The 24,052-nt window shown below is 38.3% G+C and overlaps 1 protein-coding gene across 3 annotated transcripts in view; it reads left to right on the forward strand.

Moving 5' to 3' along the window:
• The first annotated feature begins 19,303 nt into the window (after positions 1-19,303).
• The window catches only part of LOC131682501 (thioester-containing protein 1 allele R1-like), a 244,953-nt gene continuing 240,204 nt past the window's right edge, over positions 19,304-24,052 (forward strand). For all 3 annotated transcript variants that reach the window (XM_058964014.1, XM_058964015.1, XM_058964016.1), the window contains exons 1-5: positions 19,304-19,447; positions 19,512-19,695; positions 19,757-20,119; positions 20,183-20,498; positions 20,563-20,852. In XM_058964014.1, the coding sequence (XP_058819997.1) occupies positions 19,371-19,447; positions 19,512-19,695; positions 19,757-20,119; positions 20,183-20,498; positions 20,563-20,852 (1,230 nt within the window). In that variant the 5' untranslated portion in view covers positions 19,304-19,370. The remainder of the gene's footprint in view (positions 19,448-19,511; positions 19,696-19,756; positions 20,120-20,182; positions 20,499-20,562; positions 20,853-24,052) is intronic.

Consider the following 24,052-nt stretch of genomic DNA (forward strand, 5'->3'; position numbering starts at 1 on the left):
GCGGTGCCAAATTGCACCGGACAGGGAGCCGAAAGGTTAAAGAAAGTTGTGGTGCTAAACTTTGCGACTCCCATGCAGAAACTGCCAGCCTGTATAGTAGAGATGGTCGGGTTCGGGTTTTTAGACCCGAAACCCGGACCCGACCCGAACCCGACGGGTTTCGGGTCGGGTTCGGGTTCTATAAATTTAAGCTTCTCGGGTTCGGGTTCCGGGTTTTGAAATTTGAAATTCTCGGGCTCGGGTCGGGTCCGGGTTTTTAAAATTTTGAACTTTCGGGCTCGGGTCGGGCTTGGGTTTTCAAATTAGAAATTGTCGGGGTCGGGTCGGGTTCGGGTTTTGAACAAAACAACCCAACCATTTCTTGACGCTGTCTATACACAAAATCCAGCCTTTTTATACTTCGTGATACGAATGGAAGACACTTATAACCGTTCCAAATGGTAGCACCTTTAAATCACTAGAATTCGTCGTATTTTCTGGTGCTCAAATATATATATATTTTTTTCATTCTTGTATAAAATTCTGTCTCTTCAGATTCGCAAACTGACTGAATTATTTTATGTTTTAAAAGAACATTCATGAGAGAGCATTCAACAATACGTGTCTCACATCTAAAATCTCTTTGCGATTTATTTTTAACTATAATTAGTAATAAATCAATTCAACAGGAATTTATCGGAAAATATTGGTTCAACCTTCTGTTTTAAAATATTAATTACGACAGGTATTTTAACACCGATACGTAGGCCGCGATCAGAGTAAACGCGTAAAACTCAGCTAAAGCGTACAGCAAATAGTGTCCAAAGCAAAGCGAGTAGAAATCTACGGAAAGTAGAAACAATAAAAACCAATCTATTGATCCGAAATCAAACAGTGGGTGTTGCGAGTGCACTTAATGGTAGTACTTTTTGCTACATATTGAATAATAATTGTCCATTAACCCTACAACGGTTTCGTGACTTTTTCTCTAAGTAAACGGTTTTTTGGGATACTAAAGAACTAACGTCGCTCTAATATGTCTAATTTTTATTAAACTTATAATTAAATTGGATAGTTTTATTCTAAAACATACAATTTTTCACAAGTTTTTCGCTTACTGTGTATCGATGTTTTGCTTTTAAAAAAAGATAAAATAATGTCTTCGGAATTATGCAAACATGACAAATCATTAACGTAAATGGTTTTGTGGGGTACATTTGTACCCCAAACAAACTTTAAGCGGGCACTGTTAAGTTGGTCAAATGCGACAAATAGGTTGTACCTGTTTTAATAGAAGTTTAATAATAATCGAATTGATTTATGATAAAGAATGCTTGCAGTTAAAATAAATTGTAACCATTGACTAAAAAGGACGTTGTAGCCCGGGGACGATTTCACAATTCCAATATATTGAAATCACAAATTTGGTGGTACTGCTCTGGTAAATTACCATAGCTAACATGTGATAAATTATACAAAACTGCCTTGCAGGAATGGTTTTACATTTCCTAGAAAAGAAATGTATAAAATTTGCTTTTAATACAAAATTAGAAATTTTGGTTAAGTACGACGGGCAAGGTTGTTTGAAACTGTCACCATTATGTTTTTTGTTTCCCCATGAGTTAGCGACCGATTTATTCTACATTTCAGTTAATTTATCGACAATTTGTAAGTTTCTCATAACATTACATATTCGACGTTCAATAATAGCAATTAAAAATGCGAATTTTACTCGCCAGTAATTCGTTTCGCCATAGGCAGATATAACTCAACGCGTATTGTGCTACTTCAGATTCGAATGATTCTACTATTCTAAGATGAGCCTAGGGTACCTAAAATTATAAATCTTCGAGATCTCTGGTGGATTCTCCATATTAGTAAGTTAGGTTCGGATCGGGTTTCTCAAATTAAAAATTTACGGCTTCGGGTCGGGTTCGGGTTTTCAAATTTTAAAATTCTCGGGGTCGGGTCGGGTTCGGGTTTTACAAAATTTTAATTCTCGGGTACGGGTCGGGTCCGGGTTTTCTTATTTTAAAATTTTCGGGCTCGGGTCGGGTGCGGGTTTTTCAAATTTTATAATTTCGGGCTCGGGTCGGGTTCGGGTTTTTCAATTTTCAAGCTCTCGGGTTCGGGTCGGGCTCGGGTTTGAAAAACATGAAACCCGACCATCTCTACTGCATAGCCTGATAGTCAAGATTTGGTGGTGTGTCGAGCAGTGGTACTGAACCCCTACTGAGGGAACCAACTACAAAGTGGTTGGACTAGAGTGTGTACAAAGCAGGTAAAAGCCCGTAATGCCGTGAGGTAGTGCCGGGAAGGAATCCGGTTCTGGACAAGAGCAGTGATTTCAGTTGGTCGGGTGGCAGCCCAAACCCGTTCCCTGAGACGTTGGGTTTTGTACATTTTTGTCCTGCTTACTCAGAGCATTTTTGAGTTTTTTCTGCTCCCTGAAAAAAACATACGTACATACATACACACACATACAGACACAAATTGTGTCGATTGGCCTTCCGGGCCTCCGTAAAAAGTCAAATTTCCGAGTGATTTCATAAACTTTTTATATAAGAAAAGCAAAAATACGAGCCTGAATAGTTTAATTCCCAGTGGAAAATACTTTTTGCGTTTCCTGAATCGAAAATATTCGGTTGCGATTTTAAGATTCATTAGATCAAACTTGATTACTTGATTTTGAAGAATATGAAATAATTTGAGAGCGATTCATGTTCTGCAATTTTACCTCTGTCAACAAAGTTTAATATATCTCGATTCCCGATACATCAATGAGTACCTGCAACGTATAATGTACATCTATGTGATGACTTCATTCGTTAGCTTGTAGTTTATGAATGACTGAGCCAGACCTGTTATAATTCTGAATGCAATTTCAATTCATTGCTTCATTATTTTTTTGCGACTATACTAGCAATGTTATACGAAAGATTCACATAATTTTCCGCCAAGGATCATGACTTTTTGGGAACGAAAACTTTCTTTGCTGTCTCAAATCATGAGCAAGAAGTGAAAGTGCAGCCACGTACCAGTGGCAAAGAGCACAGTTTCGGGAACATAAAATTTAACCAGCTTACCGTGTCACGCCAGCGGAACAGTTTCAACCATTCTGTTGCACAGAAGCACAGCATGGAGCGGTTAAACTAAGATAGTTGAGCATACGTCGTATCTTCAAGCACGGTGGCTCACGTTCGTGATGTGCTCTGCCGGAAACCTGACTACGTCCTCTACTCGAGCAAGATCACCTCAGGTTCCACCAGCATCGCGGTGTTTCAACGACATGCCATTACCATTTGCTGCCAACCAGCAGCACTTTCTCGTACAGAAGAAAAAGTTTGTTGGAAAACGTTTGCCCCCCGTATTACCTCCTACCTGTCGAGAATGTGATTTAGGTGGTGACAAAGTTCAAGTTTTTTTTTTGCTAGCCAAATGGAACTGTAGAATGATAGTGAGTTGCATAGTGGGTAAATATGAGTTGTATCATAATTTTTGGTTTTTCATACAAACACTATTACACTAATTAAGTGAGCAATAATTACTTTTCTCTTCTTTACACCGAGCTAAACCATAGCAATCATGATTCGCATCTGATGAGAATAATTGATACGGACCAAACTATACTCCCAAAAGACACACTATCTTCTCACCCAAAACGTACCACTTAGAACCGCATGATATGAATTTAAAATTCAGGGAAAACTACCACTTACGATCAAACGGCTAAGTAGTTTTTTGCCTTTCTCCCTAGGAAAACTTAAAATAGTAACTGTTCACTTTCTACAACCCTCCTGTAAAACGTTCCGAATCTTCATTCCCGTCTCCTACACCATCCTCAGCGAAGCTCGATGGGATGGGGTTTGGGACTGCAAGGACACTCTTTTCGGCACACATTTTGAGCATCTAGGTATCTCCGTTCCGGTGCCTTGAATTGCTAATAAAAGTCGGTGAAACAGCAATAAAGCCAAAGTGAGAAAATTAAACTGCTTAGTCCAGAGTCTATTAATTTGTGCAGCAGCTGCTGGTTGCGGGTGAGCGCTGGAGGGGTGAATGCTTGACACCTTCTTTGGTGAGCAACTTTCCGCAGAACCGGGTCAAGCGGTGTGACATTGGCACAAGGTGTTACATTATTTATTTGTCATGAATATAATTGAAGGGACAAAGTTTAGGCTCGCCAGGGCAGGAACGGTAGTTCGGGTACTAAATAGAACATGCTCAAATTGATATCCTAAGGGATCGTGGGAGTTGTGGCTCAGGGGGTCAGTGTCAGACTGGAGAAAGGATTGTTAGATAGTTGACTACATAGAGTTAAACGGTCCAGATCCATTGATGCAAACAAAAGAGGAAATGCAGAGGCAATATGTAGCATCGTGGCTTGAATTGACAATTTTCTAAAAAAGACGGTTTTAATCGACCTATAAGTGTGACTGAGACCGTGCTCAATTTATATTGTAGGACGTAATATAGAAAAGTAGGCAATTTTAAAACAGTAAATCTAGAATGCACAGTGTTTTAAAACGTCGTGTTCGTGTTCAAAATTCATAGCGTCTAAACCGTTAACTTTAGAAGTATAGTTTGTTGTATAGTTACAATTGCGCATCCACAGGAGTTTATCATTTAGCGATTAATTCATCTATAAGTGATATACGTAATTTATTTTCTGAACTAAATAAGATAGAGACTGTTTGTCTTCGGCAAAAATGTAGCAAATGTTACTGCAAAAGAAATTGCTGAAGAAATCATATATCTGGCTTTAATAGTTTGCAAGTTAAGGAGCTTATTATATGAAAGACCCCTTAAAATTAGTTTTTTATTATAACTTTTTTAGACATTCTCCTACATTCTTGGAATCTTCCACAAAGTTGTTTACGGTATCGAAACACATATTTTTTCCGAACATAGTCACTGCCTAGCTGTTGAATTTAAAATGATATTCCAAATTTTGCGATATATTTGGGGTAATTTTAACCTTAAACAACTCGTTAAGGAGCAAAAAGGAGCAAACAACATCATAACATACTGAAAGTACTAGCTTTTTACTTTCATATAGTGGCCCAATTGTTAGTCGACGCGATTCTCCCCGAGCATTATGTTCAAAGCAATACGCCATCGCAGTGGTGCAGCCTGAATTGGCGGCTGATCTGGGTACGGAGAGGGGTTTCCAAAGATTTTCAGTTAATGCGGTGCGATTGTTCTTGAATTTGCGGTAAAAAATTCCTTCATGTTGAAGCAGATAGGGCTCGCGTCTTGAGGTCAAGTTTGATTCCAACTTTGAAAGAGATGAAATTCATAGTGCGTACGTCACGATCCTTTGCTACGAGTCTAACGACTTCCACGTCATCGGTGATAACACACTGTTTCGCCAGAATGGAAATTTGGTCAACAAAAACATCGCGTGCAATACGTGAGAGGTAAAGTCAAAACTTTGGTGTACGATCAACTACTGTTATCGTACCAAGAGACGGTGAAACAGGCATACCAGTAGCAGGTAACAGAGATGTGACATCAGATTTAGCCCCATCTTTTTCGGGAAAAGACGGCGAGCTTTGGTACGACTGGCTTCGGCAAATGGACGTTGAGTAGTCTTCGGTGTCAATGAATTTGAAGGGCCGTAAAATTCGAACGAATCTCCAACTTCAACTCTGTTAAGATTTCACCCTCAAGTTATTCGACAATTTGGTTGTGTGCACCTAACACCTCTTCCAGTCCAACCTCATGAGCAGCTCTTACAACTTACCGATCGGACATCAGATTAGTACAGGATTTGCACAACCAAAATATCTGCTTATTTCTCTTTACATCATCAAAGCAGTTTTCGGCAATCCCGCGAAAAGTAGCATTGCAAAAATCACGACAAGAGATGAGCGTATCCGGAATGTCATTTGCACACGAGTGGTACAGCAGATTGTTCATTGCCATTCAATCACACCGCACAAAGCCGAACTGCTGTCATTGCACGGTTGTACGAAAAATGCCGCTCCACAAGCTTCTGCAGTCTCGTAAATGAGCGGGTTAATAGGGCAGATATAAAATAGATTTTCACGATAAATTAAATTGCAACTTCTTAACGGGTAACACAATCTTCGTTTGACCGGCAATTCACGGGGTGGCACAGTCATCACCTTCCATACAAAAGTCGGACAAAACCTCAAAAATCATCCGAATTTGATGAAAACTTCACATTGGAGTAATTTTGTGGCGCCGAATTCATTTTTATATTTATTTTTCACCTCAAAATTATGGCACTTGGAGTGGTTCGAAAATTCAACATTTACGAATATAAAGTGCGTTATATCTAAAAATTATTTTCAAAAAATTTCGTGTTGTAAATTTAAACAGAATGCACATTTTTGCAATTGTTGATAATGCTGAGAGTCGTTAATAAATTTTGTTACGAACCCTGGGTAATCAAACACTACTATGCGTCTCCTTCAGACATATCATGCCTCGGGGCAGAAAGGGACAAAACAAGATATTCATTTTCAGAAGGTACACTAATTTTCAAATGTCATTAACTACATTAACTACATTAACTGTTTCAAAAAAATACAGCCACTTTCAACATTATAATTTTAATTTAAAGCACGATTTATTATTTGTTCTACATGCCTAAGTAATAAGAAAGGCCTTCTATTGACTAAATCAAATGGAAAGTATAAGAATAACCTTTCAAATGAAACCAGTTAGACCATAATCGGAATCTTAATAGATAAATAATCTTAAAATATATATTAATTTGAATAACACAGATTTGAATGCAGTTTTTTTTCAGGATTGACCGTCAATTTCACGTTTGAAGCTCTGTAAAAAAATCTAACCCTCGTCCTAAAGACTAAATATTTGAGAAGACTATTCAACCTGTCCAACCGAGAAAAATGTTAAATCATGAAAAATCCAAAATTAAATTTGTGGTTTTGTCCGGCTAGGCGACACTGTGAGTAGTAACAGAAACAACAAACGTAAACGAAACATGTAACATGCTTAAAATCGAAAAAATACGGTAGCGTTGTTTACTCAACACAGCTTATAAACAACAATAGAAATAAGAATGGTAGAATGATTAATTTAAATCAAATTAAAAGTTTAATAAATAAATGAAATAAGTTCAGCTTATTGAATGAAAAATTAGAAAAGTTTAAAAAGTCTACAAAATTAAGTGTTAAGTTTGTTTTTTTTTCTTTGCATTTTTTGAAAAACAAAAGAGTCTACTATATTGTGTTAAACAGATTTTTCGATCCGCGCATCAAAAAAAGTTTGCCATTGTTCGAAGCGGTGCGGTTTCCTGGCCTCCATGGGACGCTCTCGGCGCTCGAGATGTGTTTCAAGGCTTTTTCTGTAGAGGTATCGCAGACTAAACGTGAGTTATCAAACATCCACAGGCAACAGAGGAATCCCACGAATATCCGAAAATATTTAAAATCGTGACCGACCATCTTAGATTCCTATGAAACTTTACACGTTTCACCGGTATGGAAGACTAAACATTTTCCACATCAGTAAGATTATTTTGACTCAGAAGTTTTTTTTTAAATGGCGTAAACATTTCTACGTACATTAATTTCAAAACTTTTTTGTTCGATTACTGTATTTTATGCAGCAAAACTTTCTGAGAACGAGTTTCAGGGAATAAATAATTATGTACGAAAAAAATATTGTGTCATTTTCCACAAAAACAAAAATTTGTATTAAAAATTTAAATTGAAAAAAAAAAACATTTTTTTCTATTTTTTTATATTTTGTTAACAAAAACTTAAAGAGAAAAGAAACATTTTGAATGTGATTGTTTGATGGAGAACTTATCGATAAAAAAGTTTTTCTAACAATAACTTTATACATGTTTTAAAATTTCATACTAATGAACATACAAAACTGTAATTTTATTACAGAATATAATTCTAAGTATCGTTTTAAACCAAAAACTATTTAACAAAAATCTTCCAAAATGCGATAGTCTTCGAGATATTTGGAATTTTGTTCCAACAAAAACAGTTAATTCGTGTGTTTATGCCCTTTTCAAAAGTTATTCGCGTTACCCCATCATAAAATGTCAAAAATCAAATGTTTATCGTTTTAAAGACGTAAAAGAAACTTTTTCAGAGTTATTGGATCATGGAGGAGCATTCAATAAAAAAGTTTTCCTAACAACAACTTTAGACATATTTTTTTAATTCATACTATTTGCAGTCAAAAATAAAATTTTCTTTTTGAATATGATTCTAAACGCTATTTCAAATCAAAATACTAATAACAAAAGTTTTCTGAAATTTAGTAGTTCTCGAGATATTTTAAATTTTGTTTTAGCAACACAATTCTTTTGTTTTATTACGACCTTTTCAGCAGTAATTCGCGTTTCTCCATCAACAACAATAAGTTTTTCAAAAGGAACATAACATTTCCTGTAACTTTCTCTTTGACATCAAGGTGATATTGTAAACCATATAAAAGCTATACGAAAACAACCAAAATACTATTCAACCATAGTCCATAGTCTTATGATTATGGTTCGATTATGGTTCGCAGTACCGACCCTTTTTGGCGAGAACCGGTACTACGGTACTGAAGCCCTCAGTACCGGTAATACCGGTAAAGTACCGGTACTCGATCTTTTTTAAAAAAAAAATCGAAAAAAAGCTTCAAAGTGAAATTGAATGTTTAAACTGATGACCTTATTCTCAGATGATTGATTTGTGCTGATCAAAAAAACATGTTTATTGTTTTTAATTGCTTCGGTATGGCATGACTCATTTCAGCAGAAGATATTTTTCGTACACGGGAACAAATTCGTTCCTCGAAATGAGAAAACTGACTCATGATTTTCGGAATATAGTGTTTTTTCATGTTATGAAAATACACCATGATTTCTGTGTATCATATCATGAACTATTTGTCCGTAACGCAGTATATGCGTTACTCTTTTTTCGTCGACGAGTATAATTTTAGGCGTTTTAATGACGATTCTGATTCCAGGAAACATGAACTAATTTTCTGAAAATTGTCAATTTATTTTATGAAATTGAAAATAAATTATGGACTACCAATCCAATTATAATTTATTTAGTAAAATTAATTAACCTCTCACAATTACTAAATTATTATTATTATTATTGCAAAATTTTCATGCAAAAGACAATTTCAAAGCGACGCCTAATCATTCGCCAGGGTTTTTGCTCAAAAAACGTGTTAGAACACTAGTGAATAGATTTTAAAATCGAAAATGATCGAGCTGCAGTATTGATGCATCGTATGATAAATGATGCATGATGCAACGAATAACTGCAGTTTGAGCATATTAGAATTGTTCGTGTTCAACCAAACCTGTCACTATTGAGGAGATCCTAATGTGCTCATTAAATAGTCTGCGCAAAAAGCAATGCTGGACGATTTTATTTTCTTGATTTTCAAGTTAATTGGGAAATTGGCCATTATTAATAATCGTCATTGTCAGCTTTCGCAACCGATTTCTAACACGCAATTGGACAACTGGGGTATAGTACTGATTGTACTGGTAATATTCCCTCAACGAAGGGCCTTTTGAGATCAATGCTTTAGCTTCTGCACCACCAGCATAGGATAGAGATAACCTAAATACTGTTGCTATTTTTACTCCGTTGACTGGTTTGGGAACTTATGGCTTATCTATTTCCTATTTGGTATGTGAGAATATTTTCGTTTCTAAATATCACAAAACACCATGAGAACTTTCGTAATTTTTAAATAAAATATGCTGAAATTTTTCCGTAAATTTGTGCTAAAAATTCACGATAATTATCTTATGTTCTAAACATATTAGCTTGTGAGCTGCTTTAAAACAGGGTTGTAATAATAATCGTCATAGTATAACAACTGTGTCCAAATCCACTTAGTCTCGAATAAACGCCAATGGCTAGTTCCGATTATACACTTTAGTTTGGGCCTAGAAACCAATTATAGTTATTGGACTCGAGCATACTTTTACGTGATTTTAAAGTTCTTCGTTCATCGCGAAAGAGTCAGCCTGTATCTGTTCAATTTGACTCATTCAATATGATGTCCTGAAGGAAAACAGTTCAATAAATACCCCTAAATAGCGGCAACCAGGCTCTCACATGGCAATCATTGCCGGTATGCGTTACACAAGTAGCGACCATGATCAGTAATCATGGGAGTGGTTGTTATAGTTCATGATCTTCGTCTTTTTCATCATGCTATGATGAACCATTATCATGATTTCTAAGGATAACAAAATTTTTGGTTTCATGATTTTTTATTCATGAAAACGATAAAGGATTTGTTTCCGTGTATGCAGCACCTTTTTTTATTTCGAAATCTAGGCCACTTTGAAATCAATAACTGCTAAGCGGTGCGACTTTCTTCGATTTCACAGATTGTAAATGTAAGAAACCCTATTAACAACAGTAAATCAAAGCGATCTCCGAGCAGGCTGCTCGCATTTCCCCTCTTGCTTTTCTGTAAATTGACTTCGACCTTTATGTCGTTTGCCTACTGTTCTCTAATGTATACCAACGCTCCTTGCTTTCCTGTAAATTAATAAGTTTTGCTGTCATCAATAATTACAAATCGCCCCATTTGAAGCAGTTCACCAAGTCTAAAATTGTTGGCTACTAAATCGCTGTTCGTTCTTTTATAGATAAAGGTTTAAGAGCAAACCAAATACAGACATGACTTAGACCATAGTCTTATTACGCGCCACCCAGTGAATAATGGAAACCAATTAGAATGTCGCTAATAAAAAAATCATAGCAAATTTTTACGTCTCTGACACTAGATGTGAATATTTTGAAATTTAGTACAAGATCGTTAAAATTTAATTTCTCAGCGCATTCGCGAATAGTTTTTTTTTTCTTGTGTTGCCTTTTTTTGTCGTTGAGAATTGATGTGTCTACTACCAGGGGGCTCTCTGTGCGAGCTTTTTGGTGTGGGGTTTAAAAAAAAGATTGGTAAAATTAAATTTCGATAAAATAGTGCCCGAATTTGAACATTCCGTTTAGTACAACGTGAGCTAGTAATGTTTAACTTCTACAATTATTATGATCATGGCCCCACCTCATTCCCCCACAATGGTGTTAGCTCAACGATATATCTAGAAGGTAATTAATATAATTAAAAGTCATCTTGTAGACCGATATTTTGAAACAGGTCCCCCTAGAGAGTCCTCATATTTTTCATAAAAAAATGTATGGTACCGAAAATACCGGTACTGACTTTTGTTCAGTACCGGTATTACGGTACCAAAAATGGGTCGGTATTCCCGGGATTTTCGGTACCGGTATTACCGGTACCACAACCCTACTTATGATTAAACTAAATAGTTCGATCATATTTTGGTTGTTTTCATGTAACTTTCAAATGGGTTAAAATATCGCTTTGATGTCAAAAGAGAAGTTACAGGAAATGTTATGGGATTTTGAAAATCCTATTGTTGATAATGGAGAAATGCGAATAACTTCTGAAAAGGTCGTAATAAAACGAAAGAATTGTGTTGATAAAACAAAATTTAAAATATCCTGAGAATAGTGGTTCTCAGGATATTTTAAATTTCGGAAAAATTTTGTTATTAGCATTTTGATTTCAAATGGCGTTTATAATTATATTCAAAAACAAAATTGTGTTTTTGACCGCAAGTAGTATAAATCATAAAAATATGTCAAAAGTTGTTGTTAGGAAAACTTTTTTATTGAAGTCTTCGCCATGATCCAACTCACTGAAAAAGTTTCTTTTACGTCTTTAAACGATAAAAAGTAGATTTTTAACAATTTATGATGGGGTAACGCGAATAACTTTTAAAAATGGCATACTCACACGAATTAACAATTTTTCTGGAACAAAATTCCAAATTCCTCGAAAACGATCGCATTTTGGAAGATTTTTGTTAAATGCATTTTGATAATAAATGATACTTAGAATTATATTCAGTAATAAAATTACAGTTTTGTATGTCAATTAGCATGAAATTTTAAAACATGTATAAAGTTATTGCTAGAAAAAAAAATTACCGATAAGTTCTCCATGATACAATCACATTCAGAATATTTCTTTCTCTTTAACTTTTTGTTGACAAAATATAAAAAATTACAAAAAATTAGTTTTTTAACATTTTTTTGGTTTTGTGAAAAATGATGCAACATTTTGTTCAGTGTATATCTTTTTCGTACATTAATATTTATTCCCTGAAACTCGATCTCAGAAAATTTTGCTATATAAAATACACTAATCGAACAAATTTTTATTGAAATTAATGCACGTAAAAAATGTTTACGCCCTTTTGAAAAATTGTTCTTGCATCAAAATATTGCAATTGTCAGAAAAAAATCATGGAGATTTTTCAATATAATTGAACAGCTTTTTGGTGCGAATAGGGGAACATGCGGAGACTTGACCAAGCGCAAGATTCTATTTTTGGCTATGACGTCTTATATTCGGTTCATAAAATTATTTTGAAAATTTGTATACTTGTTTCGATGCCTTAAGGTAATTTTAAAAGTTTCGAATGAAAAATCCTTTCCTTATAGAAAATATTCCGTAATTAATAAATTTGCATTAAATGATGTAATTTTTGATCAAACTTTGTATGGACATATCTACTCAACTACTAATTACTATTAAAGTACTCATATATCATCTTATTCTTTATGGAGCAGTGAAATGATTTTACATAAATCGGAACATTGGAATAGTGTTACTAAAATTTGCACGACATTGAACGCAATAATTAATGTTAGGGAGACTTGACCAAGATTTTATGGGAAGACTTGACCAAGTGGCAATATGCTGAAGAAAGATACAAAATTCCTTATATTTATTATGCTGTGGTATCTACTGTTAATGTTAATCACGCCACAAAAAAATCCCACCTCAAACATTAGTCGATATATTTTACTATTAGTCAAGAAAGCTAGCAGTAATACGACTGATTTCTTGACGTGTGAACATGCAATGTATGTAGTACAGTTAATCCTTAAAAAGAAATGCATTAAAAAAATCGAAATTTATGAAATGCAACCCTTCTATATTTTTTACTGCTACCCAAGGATCTCGACAATATCGAAAAAAAAATACAGTATGTTTAATGCAATTATTTTTTGCTCTGATTTTTCAAAATTCTCTTGGTTTAATCTCCCCGTAGTGGACCAAAAAAAATTATCACAGAAAAACTTTTATAACTTTTGAAAAATTAAATTAAAAATTCTGCAAAAAATCATGAACACGCACAATAACTTTGCACATTATATCACAATGACTTTTGAGGGATTGAAGGCTTTTTAGAGATTTATGCGGGTTTAGCTGAAAACCTGGTCAAGTCCCCTCATGTTCCCCTACTCCTCTTTGCAATGTGCTTCTCGTTAACTTCACTTTTTCCACAAACAAAAAGTGTGTGAGGGGGTGTCAAAAAGTGTTGATCTACGTTGTATCTGGATGAACCCATAATAGTTGAAAAACGTTATTTACTTGTGTGTACTAAACTGCTTTGAATTTACCGGCTCCATGATGTTTTGTTTCGGTTATAGAGGTTATACCGCTAAGGTCATTCGCCTTTTTTGTTTGTTAGAAAAACTCTAAACTTATGTTCGAAAACCGGGAAGCGAACCAAGGAGAGCTGCATTTAAATTTATCGATTTATCAACGTCCCGGGAGTAGTTGACCGTTTGAATATTGCTTTTGGTACTAGAATATTTATTTATTAATTAGAATTTTTCTGCAATAGATTTTAACTGGGATTCAATAACGGAGGATAATGTATGGGAATATATGTACAATGTATTATAAAAGAAATTTTGCTGCAAAGGAAATAAAAACTGTGCTCGATTGATGTTTTAGAACTGCAGGAACTGAGTCTGAGACTTAGATTTGTAATCAACCTCGTTTCGACCAAACTTTCCGAACTTCGCAGAATAACCCAACAACTCCTATGGGACATAGCCCTTCTTAACGAGAGGGAGGCAGTTGTTAACAAGACAAATATGCGATAAGTGGGCTTCAACGTTTCAAAAGACTCTTTGGAAAATCCAAAATTACCCTCTACATACATGCCAATCTTTAAGTTGCGCGATGCTATTATTCGCGGTCAAACAGAATGCTGCGTCACTGACGCAGCGTCAAGCCGAATTTGAAAAGTTTCATAGTTATCCTGAAAACTTCGCCTCGCAGACTACATAAAGCAACTCATGATTTGGCATACTTTTCATAGCGGGCTTGGACGCTACGTTAGTGACGGAGCATTCTGTTTGACCATTTAGTCCCACTCACACATAGTTGTCTTCTCTTATGATACATGGCACGCTTCGATTTGCACCACTAAATGATTGAGTAATGATTAACATGCAGTGGCGTAGTAGGAAAATTTTTCGGGGGGGGGGGGGGGGGGGTATATGAATTTTTTTTATATATTTGAAAAAAATGTTCAAAAATATTCTGAGCAGGAGAAAAAAATGTTAAAAAACCAACAACTCAGGGAACGGGTTTGGGTAGTCAAGGTAGGAAAGCTAGCTGTTGGTATAGAATAAATGCTCTTCCTCTACGAGGACAATCTGGGCGGCAAACTTCAGACTGTCTAATTCACTGAGCCCTTCAGTTCCCTTGTGCCATTCAGTACCACTTCCTCGTTGAGCTTCCGACTGGTTCGCGAACTACTCGGTCTAGTTTTCGACGCTAGATCTAGCCTACTCCGACGAAAAATTCCTCGGCGAGAGAAGTTCGAGCCAACCAGCCAGGTGCTGCGGTCAGTTCGGCGATTCCGGTAGAGTAGGGCATCCGGTTTGCTGGATCCCCGGCGCGGCTGGTGGTGTATCGTCGCGGTCCACGCGGTCTCGTTCCCGGCGGTGAATCTGACTGTAAGCTGACGGAGAGGTCCCAGACGAAAGAAGTTCTCCCGATACCGATTCTTATTTGGTTTCAGTACCACAACTTCTTGATCCCTTTGACTCCGTAACCGGTGCCATTTAGCACCGCAACTCCTTTAAGCCATTTAGTTCTCTTCTTGGGCCATTTAGCACTACTTCCTTGATGGTCCATTCAGTCCTCGACTTGTTCGCGAACAACTCGGTCTAGTCCCCGACGATGGACCTGACCTACTCCGACAGAATTCCCCGGCGAGAGAAATTCTCCCGAGATCGAGCTAATCAGCTAGATGCCGATGTCAGTTCGGCGATTCTGGTGAAGCAGGGTATCTGATGTACTGGTGCGCCGATGACCCGCGACTAGTGGTATCTCGTCGCTGTCTACTCAGTCTAGTCCCCAGCGGTGAATCTAGCTTACGCTAACGGAGAGTTCCCTGGCGAAAAAAGTTTTCCCAATATCGATTCTTCTTTGGTTTTCGCTATTTTTCTATCGGAACAACCGGTGGGGTGCCGTGGTCGGTCGGGCGAATCCGCATGGAGCGTGACGTCCGATTCGCTGGCGTTTCGACGACTCATACTCGCTGCTCTGTTGCAGTCTATTCGACTAGTCCTCGGCGGTGGATCTAACTTATACCTGCGGAGAGTTCCCTGGCGGTGATTGCTCTCCCGAAACCGTTGTTCGATGTCCATTCCGCTGTAAGACGGTGTCGATCTACATCAGCGGTTCTCAACCTTTTTCTTACCACGGACCCCTTAGATATCACACTGGGTTGCTGTGGACCCCCACAGATAAACATAAATTTTGTATGCTATCAATATGTTATTTTCAATTTGTTAGGAAACAAGATTTGAAATTTCAATATGCACTCGGAAAATATATTTCTCCTCGCGGACTCCCAGCAATGACTTCGCGGCCCCCTAGGGGCCCGCGGACCCCAGGTTGAGAATCACTGATCTACATCATATCTCTGTTTACTGCGTTCCACGTCCCTACGTCACTTGTAATTCTGTAGGCTACATTATCCGGGTTGATGTCCGGTCCTCCCGTTTTAAGTAGCTCCCTGCACGTCCCTTCAAACCTCGGACATTCAAAGACTCTGCTCGGACATTCAAAGACTTCAAACCTCGGACATTCAAAGACGCTCCGGTGTCTCCTCGACGTTCTCACACTCCCGGCACAGTGTTGACGTTGCGTACCCACACCGATGAAGATACTCCTTAAGCATCTGTGGCTCGGTAGGAGCTGTTTCAGGTGGAAGGTTATCTCTCCGTGCTTTCTATTGACCCACGTCGACAGGATTGGATGAGCCGGTTGGTCCACTTTCCTTTCTCCGTATTATCCCATTCCTGCTGCTACGTCACCATCGAACCGATTCTCATCATCTTCCTCACGTTTCTGACGTTTCATTGATTGTAGCACTTGATATCCTCCGTCAGGGTAATGCAGATGGGAATCATCTCGGCGTAAAGGCATACTGCCTCCGGTACGCAATCGCAACTCGTACGATCAGCAGTCGAAGAGTCCTGTTCAGCTTTTCGCGGTTTCACTTGGTTTTCAGCGCCGCACCCCAAGCAGGAGCCCCATATCGCAGTATCGATGACGAAACACTAGATAAAGACCCGACATTTCGCATGTGTAATCAACGTGGTTGTTTAAGCTCAATCAGTCGTCGATTATCACTCCCAATTGCTTCAGTGCACGCTTCGATGCATTCACATGCCCTTCGATGGTGATCTGTATCCGCTGAACCGCTTTGCAGTTGCTGTCCTACAACAAATCCGTCTTGTAGTGAGCTATTTGCAGCCTGACCCGTTCATCCAGCTCTCGATCGCATCTATTGTCTCCGTCACCGACACCTCCATTTCTTCAAGTGTCTCACCGTTATTGACACATCGTCCACGAAACCAACGATTTTCACTTTCCTGGGCAGCCGCAGTGTTAAGACCCCACACTAATAGAATATATTCGTAAATCGCTAGGAATTAATTTCATACAAACAACTTTCATAAAATATACGAATTTTTCGTACATATGATGAACCGTTCGTAGTTCCATCGAAACTCTTTTATTTTGTATTACGAGTTTTTCGTGAAAACTACGAAATGACTTTCGTTGGCTTATTATGAAACAGCTTCATTCAGCAAACGAGTCGTTCACTGTTATATACGAATATCTTTATAATATTTACGAGCACCATTCATCAAACCGTCCACGTCAAAAGAGCAATATGGAGCCATTGTTGCTATTCGTCAGATAATTGTTGTTGTCTGACTATTTAGTAGTCGTATCCGTGTCCGCCAGTTGCAGGAAGATTTCTTGAACCTCTTTCGCTTCCAGTTGATTCGGAATCTGGAGCAGTACAGAATCGATTGAGCCGTCGCGAACTGCTCGTTGATTTTGTATGAACAATTTTGAGTTTTTCTCTGCCGGAGCAATTCGGTGCTGTCAAACATCGATCCTAAAAGATCGAATGCGACCAACGAAATCGTTTGTAATATACATAAACGTTTATTAAAATAAACGAAACATTTCGTTTCTTTCACGAAAAATAATGTCGATAACTTTCGTGCAATGTAAACTAAATAAGTAAAATTTACGAAAACTTTCGTTCATCAAGCGGCCATTTCTTCGTACCACAATAAAATCGATTTGGCCACATCGATTTTTTTAAATAAAAAAAACGATTTTGTCAAACATCGATCCCAAAAGAACAATAAGAGGCTAATAAATACGAAAACTTTTCTAAGATAAACGAAAAAATTTCGTGCGACCAACGAAATCGTTCGTAATATACACAAACGTTCATTAAAATAAAAAAAAACATTTCATTTCATTCACGAAAAATAATGTCGTTATCAACGATAACATTCGTGCAGTGTACATACATTAAATGTGTAAAATTAACGAAAGCTTTCGTTCACCATACGGCCAATCTTATTCATAAAATGAACGAAACTTACTATTTACAGGGCACGAAAATACTTCGTTGCAGAAAACGACGCATGAATTCGTGCATTACATGATTCATTATATTCACGAATTTATATTATCAGTGCATCCCATTACAAAGTGTTGGACAGAGAATGGAGCCCTGAGAAACGCCCGCTGCGACTCGCATCGCCTTCTGCCCTTTTGTTCGTCTGGTATAGCAGTGCTCTACTCTGGAAGTAGCTCTTCAGGATGCCACATTCTTTTATGCCACGCTGCGCATTGGTCTATTCGAGGCTGAATGGCCCGGTGACTTCCGCCACGGTTGGCATTCCATCCGGACCGGGGGTTTTCTTTGATTTTAGTCACATCGACGTGTCTTTGAGCTCGTCGTTAGTCACTTGCCACTCGACTGTGTTACCTCCTTCTTCTTCGCCGTACGGTGTTGGTGACCAGGTATTTGTATCGTGATTCGGGAAGAGACCCTCAACGATTATCTTTAGCTTACCCGGGCATGTTTCAACTGGTGTCGACGAACCCTCGTCTTCATCATGACGACTCAGTACGCGTCCCCCAGGGATTGACGTTTATTTCTCAGCACAGATACTTATGGCACTTGGCTTGCTAAGCTTGATCTCCCGTTTTAAAGAGTCCCTACCTTCTAGATGCGCTCCTCTCTCATTCTCCGATCTTGCGCTCTGAGCCCGCCTTCTGGCTCTAAAACAAGCAGCGTTTAGCGTACTGAGTTACTCATTTAACCAGTAAGCTGCACGCCGTCTACTACATGGCCCTAGTTTTCGTGACATTGTAACGTCACAAGCCGTCACAATCCTTCTTGTTAGCCGGCAGCCGTATCAACGTACTTGATTCCGTTGTTCGCCGAAGTAACTCAACAAAGAGGTTTTCGTTAAAGGCGTTCGTCTTCCACTTTAGCTTGCCGCCCGTCTTTCTTCGTGCTGCAGCAGGGTTCCATTGGCCAATGCGGTAGCGAATCGCCTGGTGGTCTCTATGGGGGTACTTCTCTCACACTCTCCAGTCCATGTTCGCCGTCAGTCAAGGACTACAGAATGTGGCGAAATTTCTCTCGATACCGATATCCGTTTCGTGAACCATTAAGCTCCTAGCTCCTCGCTTCGCCGCGATCTACTCGTTATAGTCCTCGGCGGTTGAGCTAGCCTCCACAACGTGCCGAAAGGAAGGTGTCGAGTCTGCAGCCAATTTTCACTACAAGGAAATATTTTCACAAGATAACTTTTGCAAATGAAACTTTGAGAATTTCATTTAAAATATTTGGCATTTTTTTGTTCAACATATTCATTTTTTTCAAATTTCTCCAAAATATTTCGGGGGGGGGGGGGTTTCGTCCCCAAACCCCCCCCCCCCCCCCCGCTACTACGCCACTGTTAACATGTCAAGCTACATCGATTGACTATGCACAAACATAACCTGCCCTATAATTAAAACGACTTAATTGGTTGAGTTCACCATTTGATAAGGATTAAAATAAATGCTTCACACTCCGTGCGTTCGCTTACTGATCAGTTCAAAGCCGATCCTCCCTACATTCAGACGCGAATTTAAACAGTTCATTGAAGTGAATACAGATAATCAGTGTTTTTAAAATGACGTGTCGTAGCTGTTGGATTTTCCAGTTCGTGCTAGGTTGCGGATTGTGGTTACAGCTTTGCAGTGGTCAAGGGTTTGTTGGTTTTCTAAGTATACTGGATAAGATGTGGGTGCTAACAGCAAATTCATACTGACAGGTTATCGGTGATTGGCACAAAACTGATTAGGCCTAACCAAATATATTCGGTGGCATTTAGCAATTCACTGAATCGTAATGTTCGCCTAGAGGTATCATTGCGGGGCCTCGACCCTGGATCAGTGCTCAAACAACGCTCCACCGTTGTAGTCAGTAGAAGGTCCGGAAAATTCGTATCGTTTCAGGTGATTTCTCCGTACTCGATTCTTGCTGAAATAGTTTATTTTTTTCTTGTCCATTATTCAGGTCGGCGACATCGTGGATGGTGATTATAGTTTATCAATCCGGAGTATAGATCAAGATTTCATCTTCAATGAAGATGTGGATCTGATGTACGAGCGTAAAACATTATCCGTTTTCATACAAACTGATAAACCGATATATAAACCAGGAGATACGTTACATTTCCGGGTTGTGGTTGTCGATGCCGATACTAGACCCGTTGCCAACATCGACACTATTAATATAGGTCTTACAGACTCCGACGACAACTCCATCAGACAGTGGCCATATGCTAGACTTTGGCGTGGAGTGTTTGAATCTGCGGTTCTGCTCGCACCATCACCATTGCTAGGGAATTGGACTCTGACGGTGACAGCAGGAGATGTCGTTAGTTTAAACACTTTCGTGTGCGTGTGAAGAGTGATTGAACCGGTTTTTCATATTTTGTAGACGGTTGAGAAGCAGATAGAGGTCAGAGAATACGTCCTTCCAAAGTTTTTTGTGAAAGTCTTCCCATCAGAGATCCTGTTGATAGAGAGAAAAGAAATTATAGTATCCGTGGAATCTTTCTACACGTTTGGAAGCCCAGTTGATGGAACAGCACTGGTACGCTTATTTGTGGATGATAATAACTTTTCTGAAAGCATGCCAATCACTGGTACCAGCACGGTCAAGTTCAATCTACAAAAAGAACTGGAAATCGAAGGAGAATCACAGAACTACAGAGACGTGATAGTTGAAGTTGAAGTGACGGAAACTTTTACAAGTCAGTAATACATCACAAGAGCTTGTCGAGTACTAATAGCTTTTTGACATATTCTATTATTCAGATCGTACCATGAATATAACACAATCTATACCAGTGTTCCTGTATCCATATAACATCTCGGCGGTTGTGACTACACCCCAATTTCGACCGGGTGTTCCATATCCACTACAAATTGTTGTGAAGGATCACTATGGTAAACCGGTCGCTGATGGAAAAAATATTAATGTATTGGTGGCGTATGAGGGGGATGGTTATAGTGAAGATATTGCGCTAGTCGAGACCCTCAGTGAACGAGGAATAGCAACATTTGTTTTGCAGCCACCTGAAAATTCCGACCGATTGGGAATCTCGGTAAGTGTCAAAATTGTTACAAATTACGTTTTGCGGATTAAAACATGCTCCAGAATCCATGAGCTCATTACGAACTCCAAAACAGGTTTTACATTACAAAAATAGAACAAAATCTTGTGCTACATATATATCGTGTATCTTGCAAAACTTAATAGGTAACAATTCTGTTCGCGTTTTCCCATTCTTATGTTTTAGTGAAAATTTGATTCACGTCGTTAGAATGGGTGATTAAAGGTTGTGTGTCCAACAAAAACATCTGTAACAGACTGGCAAGGGTACACGAGTATTTTGCAATTGAAAGCTGAACACTTTTGGTTGTTTTGGACTAAGAAACTCATACACTTTCAGAATAAATGAAAGTGAAACGGTTTCTGATAATAAGGATTTTTGGAGTGATATTCCAATACCAGAAAAAATTATTTGTAAAATTTAAAGAAATCCTAGCTATATAGGTATCAACATTTTTGAATTTATCAGAGTTACCGGTAATCAGATGAATTCATTTGGTTCATTTTTACAGAGGCTGATAAATCCAAAACATTCACAAGTTTCCAAATTGGTTCAAAAATGCCATACTTATGATTATTTTAGCTTTGCGTGTCCCGCGTACGGGATAAAACAATTCTCGAAACCTCATGCGTCCGTTTCCTACATCATTATTTTATCGGGACTATCAACTAACGAAGAAGTACACTAAATTCTATAATACATCGTGTACTAAATCTTTGGAAGTAACAGAGGGAGTACGGTGCCAATCTTGACAAACCAAATCAGTGATTACACTTTCTAACGGGATCGTAAAGTTGGTAACCATAGTTTTTTTTATCGTTGTTGTTGCTACCTATGTCATATTATTTATGTTCAAAAATATATAGGGTGAACTGGGCCAATTCGGACCTTGTAAGGGTTTATGAGTTAAAGAACTGGAACGTGTCAACCAATTTACAAATATACCCAGGATTTCTTTACGTTTTTTACGGTATAAAAAACCACGTTAACTGAAAAGTTCGCGTAAAAAACCGCTATAATTCGAAAATCCGCGTGGAAAAAAACCCTCAGCAAAAGACTTAGAATATTTTTGGAAGTTTTGTTGCACGGATTTCGCAAAAAATTCGTCCTTTCGAATGCAAAAGACTTAGATTTTTTCTTGAAAGCAATTCTAAGTCCTTTCAAATGCAAAGAACTAAGAAGAATTTTGGTAGTTTTTTTTGCGCGGATTTTACAATAATTATTAACACGGTTTTTGCTAAAAATATTGTAAGTTCTTTTGAATGCAAAAGACTTTGAAGATTTTCGGAAAGATGGAAAGACGGGTCTGGAAGACTCCTTATGGTCCGCTGTAACCCTTAACCCTTTCATGCCCAACTTTTTTCTAGGGTTTCGGGGTCAAGAAACACGAAAAGCCTATTTTCATAAAGATAGTTGCTTCCATGGCAGTGTTAGAATCTGGTCAATTTTTACCTTCTAAGGCTCAATACAATTCTCCTAGAATAATTGCAATAGTCCAATTACGTGGAAACGTAGCCAACGACAGTCTAAATTGATAAGTTTTAATAGTTTTCAATAATATTGCACCATAATGAAGGTATATGAAAAAATCATTTTACGTCGTCAACGTAAACTGTCCCTGGCAGCACTGGTCCCTCGGAATCCAATCAGACTAATTGCAATAACTTCAGTTCTAGAGCTGATTCTTGTAACCGTTAATACTCAAATTAAAGGCAATAATCACATTAATGAGCCTTACTTGTTATTGTGAGCAAATCTTGTCTCAATCAAAAGTTATAGCTGTTTAAAAACGTTGTTGTCCACAAACAACATGGGCATGAATGGGTTAAGCAATAACAGCGACATGATGTTCAGGTGGTGGGAATAGTAACTAATTTCAAAATTAGGCCACCTCGAAGTTTAGCTCCTGTAGACGGGGCTCAAATGCTGATTATCTCTATGATTAGAGCTTAATCGTACGACATAAGTAGACCAATAAGAGCAGGGCATGTGCGAAATACGATCGTATCGTGGGAGAAGTTCAGAACCCGAAAGGGGTGCTTGTCGACGCGATATACTGTCCAAGATCACTTAACGTTGAAACCCTGTGAAGGTCGGATAGTGTTCGAGTTAACGTGGCTAGCAGCCGAAAAAATAGGTAACGCACAAGCACCAATTCATGTAACTCGAGAATTAACCAAGTGAGTTTAAAAGCTAGATAGTAAAAAGTGCACCGTAATTAATATTGACGATAGGATATTTGAGGATATTCACCACGACGAGAGACAATAGCGCAGACAAAAGCTTAAAGAACAGTCAATGCAGTTCCAGAGAGGTAAACCAGTGCAAGCAATCGTAAAGCATAACCAAAACCTAAAGCTGTCCGTTTTCGCCTGAAGAACCGAAGGTTTTTTTTCTAGTCAGAAAAGCGGAAGAGTCCCACCGATCCGCATCGTGCTCGTGTCGATTATCTTCGTCAGCTGCCGTTGGTCGGCATCACGGACCTCGCCGACGCTGTGTGACACTCCTTGGTGACGGTCAAATCGAAGCAAAGAAACCCGGGCTCGAATAGCCTTACCTGAATGGCACTGGGACCGACTAGCAACATAAACGGCGGGAACAAACAGGTCAGATCCAACTAGAAATAAGCGAAAGAGTTAAATTATGTCTAGCCAAACCTTCAGATGTCAACAGTCCTCGTTTCACAATTTGGGCAATCATTGGATAAAGTGTTAAAGTTTTTTGGATTGTATCGTTGAATTCATTTTCCTGTAGTTGGAGTTGGTCATGGTAGTTCGTACCTGACCTGCCCTAAGAGGTTAAGCCAGGCTGACAAACACAGGCTCCCCAGCAGTACATCCTTGAACTGTACTGGCGCTTAAGCAGGAGAGTTCAGAAGGGTAGTTTTCAGTAGGGCCTATCGTTTTGCGGAAATAGTTAGATATTGGGGATTTTGTGATTGGTGACCATTCCTGCCGCTTCACGCGATTGGCTTGCTGGTACTATCTTAACTGTTACACCGCACCTCAACAATATGGGTATTTTCTCAATGAACTTGACGTACCACAATTTGATTTTTAACGCCATTTTGAAATACAAGATGGCGACTTCTGGTTTAGTGAAATTTGATATAACCCAATCAATATTGATTTGAATTTTGACGCCATGTTGAAGTCCAACTTCCGGGTTAGCCACATTTTCTATAACCCAAT

The sequence above is a fragment of the Topomyia yanbarensis genome, chromosome 2 (assembly GCF_030247195.1).
Source record: "Topomyia yanbarensis strain Yona2022 chromosome 2, ASM3024719v1, whole genome shotgun sequence".
Classification (NCBI taxonomy): domain Eukaryota; kingdom Metazoa; phylum Arthropoda; class Insecta; order Diptera; family Culicidae; genus Topomyia; species Topomyia yanbarensis.